Raw genomic sequence first — 20,970 nt, forward strand, 5'->3', positions numbered from 1 at the left:
GATCCAAGTACTCCCTGAAAACCCTGTTCATGAGATCCATGAATGCTGCAGGGGCATTAGTCAACCCAAACGGCATCACTAGGAACTCATAATGCCCATATCTGGTCTGGAACGCAGTCTTGGAGACATCTTCTTCCCTGATCTTCAACTGGTGGTATCCGGATCTCAGATCTATCTTAGAAAAACAACCTGCTCCTGACAGTTGGTCGAATAGATCATCGATCCTGGGTAAAGGATACTTGTTTTTGATAGTGACTTTGTTCAATTGTCTGTAGTCGACACAAAGTCTAAGAGGTCCATCCTTCTTTCTGACAAATAATACTGGAGCATCCCAAGGGGAGGTACTCGGGCGGATGAAACCTTTTGCTACCAAATCCTGTAACTGTTCTTTCAACTCTCTCAGCTCTGCTGGTGCCATCCTATAGGGAGGAAGAGAGATCGGTCTGGTACCAGGTATCAATTCGATCTCGAACTCTATTTCTCTATCAGGTGGTAGTCCTGGAAGCTCTTCAGGAAACACATCTAGGAACTCTCTAACAACTGGTATTGAGGATGGTTCTCTAACCTGCATGTCTAGCTCTCTCACATGAGCTAGGAACCCCTGACAACCCTTCCTTAACAACCTACGAGCCTAGAGGGCTGATATCAAACCCTTAGGTGTCCCTCTCCTATCTCCTCTGAAGACACACTCTGACCCATCCTGGTCTCTAAAAAGGACTACCTTGTCCCTGCAGTTCAAGGTAGCATTATACGTAGATAACCAGTCCATCCCTAGAATGACATCAAAATCTGTCAACTCTAGAACCACAAGGTCAGCTGGAAGGTATCTACTCTCTATGCACACCGGACTGAACCGACAAACTGACTCTGCCAAAGATGGATCACATTTGGGTCCACTGACCCAAAGAGGACACTCTAACTCGGACACCATCAGACCCAACCTCTCTGCGGCTCTAGAAGAAATGAAAGAGTGAGAAGCACCGGGGTCCATCAAAGCATACACCTCAGAACACCCAATGATGAGATTACCTGACACCACTGTGTTCGAAGTGTCTGCCTCCTGTTGCGTCATGGTGAAAATCTGTGCTGGAGCTGACGAACCTGCACCTCGGGAACCCATCCCTGATGAAGAGGCTGCCCCTCTTCCTCTACCTCTGCCACTGCTTGGTGGACGGGCTGAAGCTGCTGACTGTACGACACTACCTGAGGTCATCTGCTGGGATGGTGCAACCAAAGTCACCTGAGGACATTCCCGTGCATAATGTCCCTCCTGCCCACATCTATAGCAGGCTGTAGATCCCAACAAACAAGCTCCTCTGTGCGGTCTCCCACACCTATTACAAACTGGAAGATCTGTGCCAGAGCTGGAGCTGCTACTCATGCCTAGACCCGTCTTAATCCTGTTCCAGAACTTGCCTCTCTTTCCTCTGAATTTATCCCATCTCTTTTTGCTCGCACTTGCTGTACTCTGTGAGGAGGAACCTGGTTTCGCACCAGAAGCCTGTGCCTTTAATTGCTTGACTACACCCTGACTTATGGCACTGGCCTCCATCTTTCTAGTAGCATCCACAATGGAGTGGAAACTCTCCTTCTCCGCATGGAGAATCAAGGAGAAATACCTGGGATGAAGCCTCGTGGCATATCTCTTTGCCTTCTTCTGATCCGTATCATACGCCTGACCCACGTATGGTAACAATTCCAGGAACTTATCTGTATACTCATCAACACTCATCTCCTCCGTCTGTCTCAACTGTTCAAACTCCACAACCTTTAGCTCTCTGGAACTGTCAGGGAAAGCCCACCCAGCAAATTCGTTGGCGAACTCTTCCCATGACATACTGTCTCTTCTGGGGTCCACATAGTTCTTGAACCATTCTATGGCTTTCTTGCATTTTAATGTGAACCCTGCCATCTCAATGGCTCTACTAACATCTGCTCCCAACTCACTTGTTATCATTCTCACTGCACTGAGATACTCAAAGGGATCATCTCCCGTGTTGAATTTAAGAGCATCCAACTTTAAGTACTCCGTCATCTTCACCTTTGTTCCCCCTGAAGAACTGGGTTATGCTTCAACAACAGGGGCTGCTGGTTCAGGTGGTGGTGGAGGTACTGTTTCTCTGGCTTCAGGCGATGCTGAACTTGGATAAAAAAGGTGGGGGTGGATACATGTGATATGGTGGATAAAAGGAAGGATAGGGCATATATGGCATATAGGGTGGATATGGGGCAAAGCTGGAGTAATCCGACGTGCCTCCCATCGGATCCCCTGGGTCCTGTGGAAAGGGTGGATAGCCAAACCCCGAGGCCTGTACGCCTCCCTGGGACTCCCCCATACCTTCTTCTGACCTTCCTATACCCATACTCACATCTCTACTCTGATCTTCCTCCATAGCCACTCTCTCTTCTTCTGATCTTTCCCCTCTGCCTACTCCTCTTCTGCTCTCGTCAGAAGACCTTCTAGGGTCTCTTGACGTTCCCTCCCTGCTTGACCTGTGAGCTCTTGCCCTTGGCAATGCAGGAGGACGAGCAGCTGTTCCCTCACTGACAGGTGGGACTCCAGTCAATCTCGCGGATCGACGAGTTCCTCGCATCTTAACTTTCTGGAAACAACACATAATAGAGCACATAAGCAACACATAGAGGAAAACAACACATGCATCATGGCATTACACATCATCAGGACTCACATCCTATCCTAGTGGACATGTTTTCCTACTGTACTTGACCAACTAAACTTCTATGAGCCCAACTCTCTCTCTATAGGTCCGATCATGTGAACCTAGGACTCTGATACCAATCTGTAACAGCCCGAAAATCGAACTGCTACCGGCACTAGGATTCAGATCGACTTAAGGTCGCCGGGACCCGTAGTAAGCCTGTTATACTGTCTGTGTACCTGTGAAATCCCATACATGATCATACATGTTCTGTCAAACCATTAAAACTTTTCTTTCCTCCAAGGCTTAACCTGTGCAAGCACTATTTCTGATCTATCAACTCATAATGTTAAGCCTGGTTTTCTCATATTCATAACAATAAAAGAAAACATACATAAAATGATCATGTGAATACCAAAAAGGGATTACAACTCTTATAAGTCAAGCACAAAGCTACATACTATACATTATCTCTTTACATGTACATGTCCACACTAGCTATTACATAACTCTTCTTCTTGCAAACCCTGCTGGACTCCCTCTGGACTCTGAACCTGCAAACCTGGGGTTAGGGGAGAGGGATGAGCTATACAAGCCCAATGAGCAGAACTATAAACCGTAAATGGAAAACATGATCTCATGGAATGCACTACATCACATCATCTCAGGGATAAACATGACCACCAAAATTCCCTCTGGGAGGATGCCGGGTCTAGCCAGGTCTTACAACCTCAATCTGCCTGGCTCGGCCAGGTCTTATCAACTCTGCTCGCCTGGCCTAGCCAGGTCGTACGATAATCTGCTGCCTGGCCTAGCCAGGTCTTACCTACAGAAGGCTGCCTGGCCCAGCCAGGTCTTACACAGAGATAGGGCTATTGGGGTCGCCTTGGTCTATCCACAGCCTCATACGCATCGTATTATGCAATGCATCATATTCGTGAAACTAATGCAAGCATCCTACTAGACTCATTATGATGCATGAAACATGCTCAAAACAATTTAGTCCTAAAAAAAGAAGTTCCACTCACCTCTGGCTGACTTTGTACTAACTCTGCAGGTTCTGAAACAGTGCTCACTGCTGCTCTCTGGGGTTCCTCTGGTCCGTACCTACACAGGTGGACTCAAATGAGGGACCAAACTAACTCAAGAACAACTCTCAGAAACTCCCCAAAAACCCTCTCAAAGATCCTAATACAATCACATAAAACATGCAAAAGAAAGCTGGACAGGGCATGTTCGGCGGCAGGTTCGGCGGCCGAAACCCCTCTCCAGAGACGAAACTCATGCATGTTCGGCGGCACCTTCGGCAGCCGAAAGTCTCGTCCAGGGATGAAACTCAACCTTCGACGGCACTTTCGGCGGCCGAACCTTGCCTCCAGAAACGAAAGTCCCAAGTTTCGGGGGCAAGCTTTGGCAGCCGAAACTGCCTCCACAAGGGGTTCGGCGGCCGAACCTTCCTTCAGCGGCCGAACCTTCCTTCGGCGGCCGAACCTGGTTTTGCCCGCTGGGTAGAACCCTACTCTGTTTCATGCAAACCTTTCCCCCAAACTTACCCAACATGCATAAAGAGGTCCAAAACTATCCTAACACCTCAACCAAACACAGCAAACAACACTTAACATGCTTGAACATACACATCTCCCAAAACCCTCACCTAAACCTAATCATGCATACTACCCATCAAACTTTTATAAAACCTGTAAAAATCAGCAAAGAAGTTCAGGATCCACCCTTACCTCCTGAAGAACTTGAGGATGAGTGATCCTAATGTGGAGATATAAAGAAAACCTCTTCCAAAGCTCCAAACTTCCAAACTTGCTATTTTTGCTCAAAACCTTCAAAACACACCAACACTCTTAAAACCCTTGAAAGATTTGGTGAAAAACATGAAAAACATGAAAGTCAACTTGGGAGAGGCTAGAACTCACCTCTGGCTGCAAGTGGAGGAGAAATATCCTCCTTCCACCGACCTTTGGCCCTTAAATAGGTGGCTGGCCAGACCACCTTCGGCAGCCGAACGTGAATCCGAAACCATGCAATGTTCGGCGGCCGAAAGTGACCTTCGGCGGCCGAACCTTTGCATTTCTCCCTTATTGCTTTTCTTTCAAAACTCATTGCCTTTCACACTTGAAAACATTCAAAACTCTTAACACACACATGAAAACATAGGTCTTACCCTTCTCGAGGGTTCCGACACCCGAGATTCCAACAGACGACAGGAATTCCGAGGCCGGACTCGAGCCGGTATTACACCAACAAACAACACAACACAACATATATACATGCTTTCATCACAAAAACACCAAAAATACCCTATTTAACCTAAGCATGCATCTCTACCCATAATCTCCATCAAACCTTCACAAATCAAGAAAAGAAGCTCAAGAGCTTCACTTACCTCGTGAAAACAAGAAGATGAACGATCCTAACGTGGAGATATGGAGCAACTTTCTCCCAAAGTCTCCAAACTTCAAATCTTGGGTTTTTAGCTCAAAAGCTTCAAAACAACATAAAAAACTATCAAAACTTTGCAAGATTTGATGAAAACATGAAGAAGATCCAAGGAAAAACATGGTCTCACCTCTGCCTATGCAAATGAACTTAATACTTATCCATTTGCCGACTGAGGGCCTTTTATAGGTGGTTGGCCAGACCACCTTCGGCGGCCTAACGTGATTCCGAATGCCATGCATGTTCAGCGGCCGAACCTTGCATTTCTTCCTTGGCTTATTTCTTTCAAAAACTCATTTCCTTTTCACTTTAAAACTATAAAACATACCAAAATACTTAAGAACAAACATAAATCCTACCCTTCTAGAGGATACCGACATCCTAGATTCCACAAGAAAGTAGAATTCCGATGCCGGACTCTAGCCGGGTATTACATTCTCCCCCCTTTAAGAACATTCGTCCCCGAATGTTCCTCAAACAAATAAATACATAAAAGGAGGAAAACTAACCTCAAAACAGATATGGATATTGCTGGAGCATAGACTCTCGTGTCTCCCAGGTGCACTCTTCTAGATTATGGTGGTTCCACAAGACTTTCACCATTGGAATCTCCTTGTTTCTTAGCTGCCTGATCTGCGTGTCTAGAATCCGTACTGGCTGCTCTATATTGGTGAGATCTCCAAGGATCTCCACATCAGGCTCACTAAGAACCTTATTCGGATTTGATACGAACTTTCGTAGCATAGAAACATGGAACACCGGGCGAATCCTTTCTATAAAAGCAGGTAAATCCAGCTGATACGACACATTCCCGATCTTCCGCAAGATCTCAAAGGGTCCAATGTATCGTGGAGCTAGTTTACCTTTTCTCCCAAAATGAACCACTCCCTTCATTGGAGACACCTTCAGCAATATCATATCCCCCTCCTGAAACTCTATCTGCGTAGCTTTTCTGTCTGCTAACAGCAGTTCTGATTCTCTCTCTGATAATGGGCACCACTCTGCTGGTAATTTCTACTAACTCTGGCCCTGCAAGAGCCTTCTCTCCCACTTCTTCCCAACAAACAGGTGATCTGCACTTCCTCCCATACAACGCTTCATAAGGAGCCATCCCTATGCTAGCATGATGGCTGTTATTGTAGGCAAACTCCACCAAAGGTAGATGCTGCCTCTAAGAACCGCCAAAGTCTAACACACACATTCTGAGCATATCCTCTATGGTCTGAATGGTCCTCTCTGACTGTCCATCAGTCTGTGGATGGAAAGCAGTGCTGAAATCCAACCTCGTGCCCATTGCACTCTGCAAACTCTGCCAAAATTTGGAGGTGAACTGAGGTCCTCTGTCTGACACTATAGACACTGGAACTCAATGCAACCTTACTATCTCATCCACATAAACATGTGCTAACTTATCCACAGAATAACTACTCCTAACAGGAATGAAATGAGCAGATTTCGTGAGTCTGTCCACAATCACCCATATGGAGTCTATCCTGTTGGACGCTGCCGGTAAGCCCACTACAAAATCCATAGCTATGTTCTCCCATTTCCACTCTGGAATCGGCAGTGGGTTAAGCATTCCAGCTGGCTTCTGATGTTCTAGTTTCACCCTCTGGCAAACCTCACAGGCGGACACAAACTATGCCACTTCTTTTTTCATAGCTGGCTACCAATACACCTTTTTCAGATCCTGATACATCTTGGTGGCTCCAAGGTGAACATTGTACCTTGCATTATGAGCCTCTCTCATAATGTCTTCTTTCAAACTGATGTCATCTGGTACACATAGTCGATTCCCATAGCGGAGGATACCTTTGCTGTCAAATCTGAATTCTGCACTGTTGCCTGACTGAACAGTCCTGGCAATTTTAGCTAACTCAGGGTCTTCATGCTGTTTCTGAGCCACCTGCTTCAGAAACACTGGTATCACTCTCATCTGTGCTATCAATGCACCCTTACCAGACAACTCTAGTTGTAGCCCTTCGTCGATGAGCTTATAAAACTCCATCACCACTGGTCTTCTCTCTACTACTATATGGGACAAACTGCCTAGTGATTTCCGGCTTAGGGTGTCTGCCACAACATTCGCCTTACCCGGATGATACTGGATCTTACAATCATAGTCACTGAGCCGTTCTACCCATCTTCTCTGCCTCAAATTCAGCTCTCTTTGGCTCAAGATGTACTGTAAACTCTTATGATCGGTGAAGATCTCGCATTTAACCCCATAAAGGAAATGCCTCTACATCTTGAGTGCAAAAATAACTGTCGCCATCTCTAGGTCATGGGTGGGGTAATTCAACTCGTGCTTCTTTAGCTGCCTCGAAGCATAAGCAATCACCCTGTCCTTCTGCATCAAAACACAACCCAATCCCACTCGAGACGCATCACAGAACACTGTGAAGTCCTCATTACTGACGGGCAGAGCTAACACCGGTGCTGATGTTAATCTTCTCTTTAACTCTTCAAAGCTCTCTTCACACTGGTCCGACCACTCGAATCGCTGATTCTTCTTAGTCAGTTTGGTCATAGGAGCAGCTATCTTTGAGAAGTCCTGAACGAACCTCCTATAGTAACCTGCCAGTCCCAAAAAACTTTTAATCTCTGTCACTGATGTGGGTCTGGGCCAGCTAGCTACAGCCTCTATTTTCTTGGGGTCTACCTCAATCCCTTCTGCTGATACTACATGCCCCAAGAAGGAAATGCTCCTCAACCAAAACTCACACTTAGAGAACTTGACATATAAACCATGCTCTCTCAGTGTCTGCAGAACTGTCCTCAGATGCTGGGCATGCTCCTCTGCATCTCTGGAATACACTAAGATATCATCGATGAAAACAATGACAAAGTGATCCAGATACTCGCTGAACACTCTATTCATGAGATCCATGAATGCTGCAGGGGCGTTAGTCAACCCAAACGACATTACTAAGAACTCATAATACCCATATCTGGTCCTGAAAGCTATCTTTGGCACATCTGCCTCTCTGACTCTCAACTGATGATACCCAGATCTCAGATCTATTTTAGAAAAATAACCTGCTCCAGCTAGCTGGTCGAATAGATCATCGATCCTAGGTAGGGGATACTTATTCTTGGTAGTGACCTTGTTCAACTGCTTATAGTCGATACAAAGTCTGAGGGATCCATCCTTCTTTCTGACAAACAGCACTGGAGCACCCCAAGGTGAGGTACTAGGGCGGATGAAACCCTTATCTACCAATTCTTGTAACTGCTCTTTCAGTTCTTTTAACTCTGCTGGCGCCATCTTGTAGGGAGAAATAGAGATAGGTCTGGTATCAGGCAGCAATGCTATTTCAAACTCTATCTCCCTATCAGGTGGTAGTCCTGGAAGCTCGTCTGGGAAAACGTCTGGAAATTCTCGGACTACTGGTATTGAGGCTGGTTCCCTAACCTTATTATCTAGCTCCCTCACATGAGCTAGAAACCCCTGATAACCCCTCCTAAGCAAACGACGAGCCTGAAGGGCTGAAATCAAACCTTTAGGTGTCCCCCTCCTGTCTCCTCTGAAGACACACTCTGACCCATCCTGGTCTCTGAGACTAACTACCTTGTCTCTGCAGTCCAAGGTAGCACCATATGTAGATAGCCAATCCATCCCTAGAATGACATCAAAATCCGTCAACTCTAGAACCACAAGGTCAGCTGGAAGGCATCTACCCTCTATAAACACTGGACTGAAGCGACAGACTGACACTGCCACTGATGGGTCATATTTGGGTCCACTGACCCAGAGAGGACACTCTAACTCAGAGATCATCAGACCCAACCTCTCTACGGCTCTCGAAGCAATAAAGGAATGAGAAGCACCGGGGTCCATCAAAGCATACACATCAGAACATCCAATGATGAGGTTACCTGACACCACAGTGTTTGAATTGTTTGCCTCCTCCTAAGTCACAGTGAAAATCCGTGCTGGGGCTACCGGACCTCCACTTTGGGAACCTACTGCTGAAGAAGAAGCTGACCCTCTCCCTCTACCTCTACCACTACTCTGAGGCATGGCTGAAGCCACTGGCTGGACCACACTACCAGAAGTCATCTGCTGGGATGGTGCCATAAAGGTCACCTGAGGACATTCCCGAGTAAAATGTCCCTCCTGTCCACAGTTATAACAAGCTGTAGATCCCAACCGACAAGCTCCTCTGTGTGATCTCCCACATCGCCCATAGACTGGACTATCTGTGCCAGAGCTTGAGCCACTACCAAATCTCAGACCAGACTTGATCTTGCTCCAGAACTTGTTCTTTTTAACTTTTGCCTTTCCCCATCTCTTGCTACCCGCAGCTGCTGTACTCTGAGAAGAGGGATCGAGCTTGGATCCTGAAGATTGTGCCTTAGACTGTTTAACTGTCCCCTGAATGACGGCACTTGCCTCCATTTTCCTGGCAGCATCCACTATAGAGTGGAAACTCTCTTTCTCTGCTGGAAGAATCAAGGAGGCATACCTGGGATGCAGTCTCATAGTATATCTCCTTGCCTTCTTCTGGTCAGTGTCATAAGCTTGACCCACATACTGAAGCAAATCCAGGAACTTATCTATAAATTCATCAACACTCATCTCTTCCGTCTCCCTCAACTGTTCAAATTCTATCACTTTCATCTCCCTAGAACTGTCAGGAAAAGCCCACCTAGCAAACTCATTGGCGAACTCTCCCCATGACATGCTGTCCAACCTGGGTTCCACATAATTCTTGAACCACTCTCGAGCTTTCTTACATTTCAGTGTGAACCCTGCCATTTCAATGGCTCTGCTATCATCAGCTCCCAACTCGTTGGTTATCATCTTAACCGTTCTGAGGTACTCAAATGGATCATCTCCCGTATTGAATTTAGGAGCATCCAATTTCAGGTACTCTGTCATCTTCACTTTACTTCCCTCAGCTGAGCTAGGTTGAGGTACGTGGCCAACAGGGACTACTGGTTCAGGTGGTGGAGGAGGTACTGTACCACTTGGCTCTGGATACTCTGTACTTAGATGTGGATACATGGGATATGGTGGGTAAAACTGAGGATAAGGCATATAAGGCATGTAAGTAGGATATGGGGCAAAACTAGAGTAATCCGACGTACCTCCCATCGGATACCCTAGGCCCTGTGGAAAGGGTGGATAGTGGGGTGGATAACCAGACCCCGAGGCCTGAGCGCCTCCTTGAGACTCTCCCATACCCTCTTCAGACCTGTCCATACCCATGCTTTCATCTCTGCTCTGGTCAACCTCCATAGCCTCCCTCACTTCCTCTGACCTCCCTCCTCTAACTGTTCCTCTTCTGCTCTCGTCAAAAAACCTTCTAGAGTCCTTTGACGTACCCTCCCTGCTTGACCTCTGAGACATCGCCCTTGGCAACGCAGGAGGACGAGCATCGGAACCCTCACTTTCTGGTGGGACTCCAGTCAATCGTGCAGATCGATGAGTTCCTCTCATCTTAACTCTGGAAAACAACACATAACATAGCACATCAGCATATAAATAGCACATATAAAAAATGCACATGCATACATCATGACATTTCATAGCATCAAATAGACAGGACTCAACATCCTATCCTAGTGGACATGATTTCCTAGTGTGCTTGACCTTCTCTAAACTCTATCAGCCCGACACTCTCTATAGGTCCGACCATATGAACCTAGGGCTCTGATACCAATCTATAACGACCCAAAAATCGGACCGCCACCGGCGCTAAGATCCGGATCGACTTAAGGTCGTCGGGACCCGTAGCAAGCCTGCTATACGCTCTGAATATCTGTAAAATCCCATACATGGTCATGCATTTGCTGTAAAAACATAAAACTGTACTCTGTACCAAGGCTCAACCTGAGCATGCACTATCTATATGCAACAAAACCCCTTACTAGAGCCCTCAACATTGCCCTAGACGGGTTAAGACTCACACTATGTTAAGCCTGGTTTTCACATTCATCAAAACATTTACATAAAATAAACAGACCAAGCATACAACAGGGATTTCCATTCCAATTAGGTCAAGCACACAACTAAACTTTATACATCGCTTTATTACATGTCCACACTATGCTATTACAAGACTCTTTTTCTCTTCATGCCTTCTCTAGACTCCCTCTGCACTCTGATCCTGCAAAACTGGGTTTAAGGGAGTGGGATGAGCTACTATAGCCCAGTGAGTAGAACAATAAAATAAGTTATTAAACATGCTCTCATAGAATGCTTCACAGCACAGACAATTCACATCAGCTCAGGTGAACATGTCCCCAAATAGTCCCGACATCCTAAACTCGTGCCAGGCCGTAGAATGGGGTCCTGGACTTCTACTATTCCGTGCCAGGGCATAGAATGGGCATCTGGTCTTACTCAGGGACTATGGATCATCCACTATCACCCACATCAACAACAAGATAGAATGCAATGCAGCATATTCGTGAGGTCTAATGCAACAACCTATTACATAATCATGGTGCATGAAATATGCTAAAAGCATTCGAGTTCTCAATTAAAAAGATTTCAGTTTAGTTCCACTCACCTGTGACTATCTCTGAACTGACTCTGCAAACGCTGAAGCAGTGCTCACTGCTGCTCTCTTCGGTTTCTCTGGTCTGTTCCTACACAGGTGGACTCAAATGAGGGACCAAACTAACTCAAAGACATCTCTACAATACTCCCCAAAAACCCCCTCAGACATCCTAAAACAATCATGTAAAACATGCAAAGGAAGGCTGGACAGGGCACTTTTGGCGGCAGGTTCGGCGGCTGAAAGTCCCTTCTAGAGCCGAAACTTAAGCACCTTTGGCGGCACTTCGGCTGCTGAAAGTCCTCTCTAGAGACGAAAGTCCCTAACCTTCGGCGGCACCTTCGGCGGCCGAAACCCCCTCCAGAGCCGAAAGTCCAAACTTTCGGGGATAAGCATAGGCAAGCTTAGGCAGCCGAAGCCACCTCCTCAGCATGTTCGGCAGCCGAACCTTCGTTCGGCGGCCGAAGCTGGGTTCTCCAGTATGGCAGAACCTTGCTCTGCCTCAAGCCAAACCTCTCCAATCTCACCCAAACACACAAACCACAACTCCTCAACATACATATACTCAAGTATATGCACAAAGGGGTCCAAAACTACTTTAAAACCCCAACAAACAACACAACACAACATATATACATGCTTTTATCACAAAAACACCAAAAATACCCTATTTAACCTAAGCATGCATCTCTACCCATAATCTCCATCAAACCTTCAGAAATCAAGAAAAGAAGCTCAGGAGCTTCACTTACCTCATGAAAACAAGAAGATGAACGATCCTAACGTGGAGATATGGAGCAATTTTCTCCCAAAGTCTCCAAACTTCAAATCTTGGGTTTTTAGCTCAAAAGCTTCAAAACAACATCAAAAACTATCAAAACTTTGCAAGATTTGATGAAAACATGAAGAAGATCCAAGGAAAAACATGGTCTCACCTCTACCTATGCAAATGAACTTAATACTTATCCATTTGCCGACTGAGGGCCTTTTATAGGTGGCTGGCCAGACCACCTTCGGTGGCCTAACGTGATCCCGAATGCCATGCATGTTCGGCGGCCGAACTTCACCTTCGGCGGCCGAACCTTGCATTTCTTCCTTGGATCATTTCTTTCAAAAACTCATTTCCTTTTCACTTTAAAACTATAAAACATACCAAAATACTTAAGAACAAACATAAATCCTACCCTTCTAGAGGATACCGACATCCTAGATTCCACCGAAAAGTAGAATTCCGATGTCGAACTCTAGCCGGGTATTACACCCTTAGGCAAAGAAGTTAAAATCCATGTACCATTCTGTTTAAGGGCCTACAGCTCTTGTTGCATGGCTTTAACCCATCAGTCATTTTTAAAATCCTGAAAAAATGTTACAAGTTTAGGGGTGGCAGCCACATTGTTGACAAAAGAATAGTAGTTTAGATGAAAAGACACAGGACTTGAACAATCAGAGTGTGTAGGCAAGGACAAAGAGGTACTGCAGTTGTGGAGATAACTGAATGAAAAAAGTCATTTAACCAAATTAGTTTAACACTATGCCCTGTAGATCATCGAACAAGAAGAGAGGAAGTGTGGTACTTAGGCCATTGTAATGGCAAAGAGGTATTTGGATCATAGGAAGGGATAAATAGTTGATCAATGAAATCTTCAGAAGAACAAGGACATATTGCTCAAAAATCTATGGTCATGGACTGAATTAGGAATATACTTTCATGAAACATAACATCTCGACTGATAAAAATATTACGAAAATGAGGATCATAGAGCTTATAAGCCTTATGATTAAATGCATAACCCAGAAAAATAGACCAAAAGGCTCTTGCAACAAATTTATCTTTGGATGGACTAAGATTGGCACCAAAACAAAAACAACCAAAAACTCATAGATGATCATAAGTAGGCTTCTTTTTGTGTAATACTTCATATGGACTCTTCCAATCCAACATCTTTATAGGCAACCTTTGATGGTATAGGCTACTGTTAATATATATTCAAAACATAGAAAGTTACGAATTGAAGCCTAAAATTTTAATGCTCGGGCAGTATCTAAGGAATGTTTGTATTTATGTTCAGCTACTCCATTTTACTGTAGAGTACACGAATAAGTGAGCTGATGAGCAATGCGTTTGGACAATAAAAGCTTTGTGTGCCATGTATTCAGGAACTCCCCACCATTATCAGTATGTATGGCTTGAACTTATACTTGATATTGGACTTCAATGGATTGAACAAAATGTTTAAAGGTCTTATACTTGACTTTTGTACTATAACATATATACCTAAACAACTTTGCTCATCAACTATCATAAAAAGAAACTAGCTCCAATTAATGATTTCATATTGTAAGGCCCCCAAACATCCATATCCGGAAGAGCAAATGGTTGCTACTGATGTAGCCATAATTAATGGAAATGAAATACGATGCACCTTTGCAATGGGACGCACATGACATTCAAACTTAGAAAATTAAAATAGAGATATATGATTTATATTTTCGATTGATGCATGGCTAAGTCTAGCATGTATATAGGAAAATTAACGGTAGAATGACAAGAGCTTCCTTTATTAAAACCTTTTGTAGGAAGCATGCTATTTACAAAGGTGGAACCATACATGTATTACTAGATCTTGGAAGGTAGAAAACTTAAAGAAGCTAAAATGTACAGTCCTTACGTCATAGGCCCTATTGCCACAATGATTTCAGTCTTCTAATCTTGAAACAAGCAACATTTTATAAATACATAATATATTTCTTCTTTTTAACATATCTCAAATTCTTTAAAATAAAAATCCATCTTGGATTGTGTAATATTCTTCCATGAACAACCCTCTTCAATACTGTACTTTCAAACAAATCATTATATAGGATATTGAATGTCTTCTCAAATGGCACAACACTGTAATAATTTAACAATAACAATACAATTTATAAATACTCAATGTAGATTAAAAAAATCATATATAAATACAAAGATAATTAATCTTAATATACTTACTTTTCGCTTGCATTCACATAATAAATAAGTCATAGTCGGATGTGTTTAGGCGAGTGAGTTATCTCATACAGCTAGTGTAGATTTGCTAGCGTTTGAACCAGAAATAAAACTAAAAAATGTTGAGGGCAAGGTTGCAGAAGCATATGAAGGAGATGCAAGAACTGCTAGAGTAGGTGTAGGGGCTGCGGTTCCTCAACCATGACCTAATGAATCACCTCGACCTCAATCTCGATCTACACTTGTTGAAATACCATGGGCAGCATTAGATGCTTCTTCTTTGCCTACTCATTGCCATATTCGTAAAAGGAAAATACACTAACCAGAGGTTAATATATATATATTCTCATATATTAATTCCTACATAATCTGTTACTAGTGGTACATATGCTTGTTGCCCAAAATTCGAAATATAACCATTACTCTTTTCCAGGCTTTAATGTTACATGGGATTAAATTTTCTTATGACCAAATTAAGAAATTAAATGGATTTAGAATAAGAGCAGGATATGAAATGGATTTGTACGTACTACTCACTAATGCTAGGTAGACATGGTCACGGGCGGTTTTGATTTAAAATCGGCAATTTAATTTATTTTTTTCAAATTTAATCGGAATCGGTCTAATTTAAATTACTTCAAAACAGTTTTAATTTTTAATGGTTTCAATTCAATTTTAAATTTAATTTTGATTTAAAAAATTTAAAAGTGAAATAAAATGTAAAGAAACAAATATTAGTTTTAAATATTATTGAATATGTATTTTATTAAATAAGTAAATTATAAAATATATTTATCAATTTACGTGATATAAAAAATAAAATAATATATATATATATAAATAAAATAATATTACATTTAAATATAAATAATATTTTTTACAAGTGAAAATTAAATTTGAACTTAATTATTTGATAATTTAATTTGTTTATACATTAATTTTAAGTGATAAAATTTTTTAAAATAATTTATTTAAAAAATAAAAAATTAAACCGAAATCGAAATAGACTGTGAATTTATAAAAAGGAAAACCAAAAATAAAAAGATAAAATTATAATTTTCTGACTATGATTTGGGATTTTCATTTGTTTTAATGTTATTAGAATTAAAATTTATGTTATTGATATAATTAATTTAACAAGTACTTCTCTTTGGAGCACGAGGATGGTATAGGAAAATTGATTCTTGAAGAAATTTCAATTTGGAAATGAGCTGCAAGATGAAATTACAATATCTTTGTGCAACTGATTTGAACGCAAAATTACTGCGATAGGTCAATACTTCAGGTGTGAGAATTTAGAAAAAGAAAAAAAATAAATAAAAAAGGCAGAAGTACATCTCAACAGTAACTCCGAACAGAAACCTTTGCTTGGGGGCCACCTTGAACGTAAACAAAGCTGTACTCTGAGGAAGGTTTCAAGACTTTGAGCCACTGAGGAAGCTCGTAGGTATTCTTTTCTGATGTCGGAGATAGACCCCACAGAGAACCTGAGAGGTCTTCTATCACCAACTTGAGCTCGCTAATTGGCTTCTGAGATACGTTCTTCATGATCACCTTGTGGCGGTAATACGTTGTCGTTCCAACATTCCAAGTGTTGGTTATGCTGTGAATGAATTCCACTGGGACCCCTGCATTGCAAAATATTAAAAGAAGTAATTAAGATCATTGTAAATTCATTATGAAACACTTCTGGCCAAAGAGGATGCGCTTGATGACCAGAGGATGCACAATGAAACTCTTACAGTTACAGATTTGAGTTGTATTGCATACCTAAGCTTGTGTTGGGCACCTGTGTCTGTTGTTGGTAGGATCCTGCAATATTAATTTGAGGGACAAAGTGGATTCAGATAATGGAAGATAATGTGTTTGAGAAAATGCAAAAAGGAAAAGAAAATAACAATACTAATAAACTCATGCATGATTCTGCATTTCTTTTCTTAAAAAATAAATCATGCCAAAAGAATTGAACTCTTTAATATCCTTGTCCTTGATGCAGTGAGAGGAGCAGTTAACTTCTCTAATTGTTATAGAATCTTGTATAGGGTGATTTTACTTGGTGAAAGGAAATAAGCAACATAGACAATTACCCGTTGATCCATATACACTATGAAGCTTGGAGAAGAGGCCAACAAGAGGGGCATTGCCAGAAAGTGTAGGTTCAGTTTGTTCATAGTTAGAACGGTCGTCGGAGAAATTATCATTCTGATCAGGACCTCCGACGAGGGCTCCATGTATGACATTTGGATTTCCCTGAGGACGACGATACCATGTCTCGAATCCTTGCACACATTCAACAGCCGAATGCAGAGCAAATATAGAGGCAATGGAAGAACCTCTGTGGTGTACATGAACTGGATATTGAGGTCCATATCCAACCAAGTAGCTCATGGATTTCGGGTTTTTACCAAGAATGTAATCAGCCTGTGCAATCAAATTACAATATGAATCAGATCTTTGCTCTTTAAAAAGGAAAAAGAATGCAATGTTAAATGAGACTTAGCAACAAGTTTCTTGAACACCAACATCATTAGTGTAGAGGTTAACGCCCGCACCCAGTATAATGTCTAGCTCAAACATCTTTAGTCAAGTGAAAAATGGACTGAAAAATTATATTGGCCAGTTTTAGCGAGCTCCTACATAGATTCTGTCAAGTACCTGTGATTTGGCAAAATTGAGGAGCTCCTGAGGAGGGATCTGCCCGTCTGGACAAGTAAGCTTGGCCTTTGCAGCAGAAAGATAATCTGAATAGATGGAAAGAAGAATTGCAGCAGCAGAAGCATACTGCAAATTGTTCCATTCTCGAACGTACATTAAACCCCCTGGTAAGGACAAATAGAAAGTTTGCACATTGATCACATGAGCTTCGTAAATATTTAGATAAGGACTGAAAGAGAGACTAACCAGGAGTTGTCTGAATGTTGTAGCCGTCATTCTTTTTGAGACAAGCACATGCGAAGTAATCTGCCTTGGCTTGATATTGCTTTAGGGTGGAAGTGTATGCGCCACCACGCCCATCTAGCAGTATCTGCAGGCCATTTTCAAAATTTCGTATTTTTCAAATTTTTTTAATTTCTCTAGAATTTGAATATTTGATTAGTTTAATTAATATCTTCTCACAGTTTTGTTTAATTGAATACCAAACTACCTTGGAAAGAAGGATTTGGACACCAGCATATTTATTGTCCCAAGAGAATTCCTTGACAGCCCATCCAGTTCCACTCATATACACAGCATTGTCCACCACATACTTGAGGTAGTACTCATCATCGGTTGCCCTGTACAACCATGCTGCAGCCCACAATAACTCATCCTACAACATTAAAAGTTTTGTTATTAAGACAAAAAATTTAATAATATTTTAACTTTTTAACCGTAATTTTACTCACCGAATAGCCTGAGGAGGTGTAGAAGTGCTTAGCATTCTGCACGGAATCATCATAAAGCCCTCTAAATCTATCAGCAAATGAGAAGAGCTGCAAATCCAATACGTTAAATAAATAGTCTTGCCTTTCCCAATAAGTTTCCAACTTTTTAAAAGCTTTTTATTATTGTAGGAGAAATTTTCACCTGTTTTGCATGAACTAAGAGGAGATTGGAGTAAGAAGAGTTGTAAGGCTTGAAAGCTAAGGCAGATGCAGCTAAGGCAGCTGCAGTTTCACCAGCAAGGTCTGAACCAGGATGATATTCATCAAGCTTATATGCAGTTCTTGGAGTTGTCATGTCTTCTGCTCTCTCCCAACAGTAGTGATCAGAATCACCATCCCCGACCTGGATTTTGCACACCAAATAACAACATAACCTTGATATATATTTGTACAGACATCCCTTGAAACAGAAAGCTTGTAAGAATTTAAATCAATTTATTGTTTTATGCATTTCTCATATTTGAAAATATAATTCAATACTTATTAACTTAAAAAAAAAAATGGTTGGTCTGAATAGGTGAGGTCTTAACATCGAGTCTCCCATTACAATGGAAAAATGAGAAGGTTACATATTGTTGTTTCTCGGACCTTATGACTCCATTAAAAAAAGAAAAGAAAGGGCAAATTTTGCTAGGTTTGTTGAGACAAAAGAAAAGTTAGTTGGGGGAAACGAAGCTTTCTGGATTCCTTGTATATATTGTGAGGTGGTTTCATCAGCTTTGAAGCTAGATCTTTATGTAAAAAGGATGGAATACGTTAGAAACTAAGCAAGTACCTGAGCCCAAAGAACATTAGGTTGTGTATGGGCCTTCATGAAGTAGTCAGTGCCCCATCTAATAGCCCACAGAGTGTGTCCCATTTGGTCTAATGCCGTGATCTCCTTCCTGAAATCAATAGCTCCCCAAGCAAGCATTGTTACACTAAATGCCATTGGCAGCCCAAACTTCACATGGTCCCCTGCATCATAGTACCCTCCCACCAAGTCAACCTGCGCCAATATATCAACCACTTGAATTAGCTGCCTCATTTCGGTTGTGCATTACTGAGTCACGACATAAATTTTTTTATCATATCAAGAGAAGAAGGAGAAGAAAGATTGAAATACCCCTTGAAGAAAGCCGTCCTTAAGGCCAGAGTCACCTCGCCACTTGACTCTTTGGTTGGCAAGCAGTTTACCTGACCTCTGTGCCTCGAAAAACAGGAATGTCTTATCAAGTGCTTGGCCATAGTCGAAGCCTGTTGCTGTAGCTGCGTCGAGGCCAAGCATGCCCACCACCAACATCAGCACACCAAAATTAGAGATCCCCATTGCTTAATTGGTGGCAGTGGATGTTTATTTAGGAGTTAGTGCCTATGTGTGTATATATTTAGGTTAATCACATATCCTTGTCTATATATATAAGAAAGGTAGATGAACAAGAAGAAGAAAATGGTTCAAGTGTACACGTTGTATTGTGTAAAGACACGAAGTTAATCCTCCCACGTTGTATCGTGTATAAAGAATGTCAAAAGTTTAATTAGTAAACCCATGACGTGGGTTCTTCTTCTTCTTTATCCAATAATTGTCTATCAATACCTACATGTATATTGGGGCCATGGCCTGTCCCAAAATTTGTAATATTTCTATTTATACTAAATAAACAATTTTAATATGTTAATTTTTAAATTATTTTATCAGCAGTCAACTTTATTTTATAAATTTCAATATTCAATTTTAAAATTTTATATTAAAATAATTAGGCTACTTAAAAACAGTGTCTTCTATCTTATTTTTTTTTTCCGAACTAAAAAATTGAGAACGATAGAGCAGAATTTAAAATCTCTTAAATTTATTCAGATACACTTGTCACCCGATTAAATTTGTGAGTGCTCTTTTATTCTAAGCAAGATACAAAGTGAAATTACTCTTTATTTTATCAACCATTAGATTTTTTTTTTCATTAATCCTAACCATTAAAACTTTATAAAATATTTTGTCACTGCTATTAAGCAAGTTCCATAATCTTTAATAACTATAATTTATCATTATGCAACGGGTATTGATTCTCTTCTCGATACATAATATTTTTTTACAAAATTCAAAAAAATTAAATAAGTTATGTCAATTTAATATTTTACATTTAAAGCTACAACTTTAGTTAAAATTTCAATACTTTAAAAAAACAAGATTAATTTTAAAAAAAAATTATACTTTACAAGTTTTTACAATTTTATTATTACAATATAAATTTATATTTTTAACTTTTCAAAAATTACATCTATAGCCTACTAACAAAAATAACACACATTGTCGCTACATCATCACACTATAATACAAAATAATTATAAAAAAATAGTATACTATACAATTCTACCTATACTTTAAAAATTATCAATTTAATTCTATATTTTTAAATTTTTTATTAATTACATCAAACTATTAAAAAAAACACTAATTTTCTATCACGTCATTAATGAAAATACCATATAATCATGTCACGTACTATAAAATTGGTTAAAAGATGAAATTTAACTTGAAATTATATAGCAACGTTAAATTATTAAAATTTATCTTTCAATCTAAATCTACCTTTAAACTATTATTAAAAAAATCAAATAAGATTATTATTTATCTTTTTTTTTTTTATCCTCACTCTATTTGGTCTTATTTGACATTTTAATAATAGTTTATAAATAAATTTGGGCTTAACATTTTTAACCCTCTATGAATTTTAAGTACAAATTAAAAATTTTTGCGTTATAAAATTACTAATTAGATTTTTATCAATTTTAATAATTATTTTATAAATATAAACATAATATATCTATAAATATCTTACATTATATTACGATAATGTGACAATAATATAGCATCTTTATCTTTCTAAAAAAAAGAGTAACATTTCTAATAATAGATTAATGGTTGTTTTAATAAATGAAGTTTTAAAAGTATAAAA

The 20,970-nt window shown here is 40.7% G+C and overlaps 1 protein-coding gene across 1 annotated transcript; it reads right to left on the reverse strand.

Annotated features, from left to right (window-relative positions):
- Positions 1–15,786: 15,786 nt before the first annotated feature.
- LOC110627092 (endoglucanase 5) lies at positions 15,787–19,381 on the reverse strand. Its single transcript, XM_021773326.2, has 10 exons — positions 19,140–19,381; positions 18,810–19,022; positions 18,177–18,377; positions 17,996–18,082; positions 17,755–17,919; positions 17,511–17,634; positions 17,265–17,428; positions 16,697–17,030; positions 16,380–16,421; positions 15,787–16,237 (listed from the first exon to the last, which is right to left on the reverse strand). The coding sequence occupies exons 1-10, from the start codon at positions 19,341–19,343 to the stop codon at positions 15,948–15,950; spliced, it is 1,824 nt and encodes a 607-aa protein (XP_021629018.1). The 5' UTR covers positions 19,344–19,381; the 3' UTR covers positions 15,787–15,947.
- Positions 19,382–20,970: the final 1,589 nt, after the last annotated feature.

This window comes from Manihot esculenta, chromosome 11, assembly GCF_001659605.2.
Source record: "Manihot esculenta cultivar AM560-2 chromosome 11, M.esculenta_v8, whole genome shotgun sequence".
NCBI lineage: Eukaryota > Viridiplantae > Streptophyta > Magnoliopsida > Malpighiales > Euphorbiaceae > Manihot > Manihot esculenta.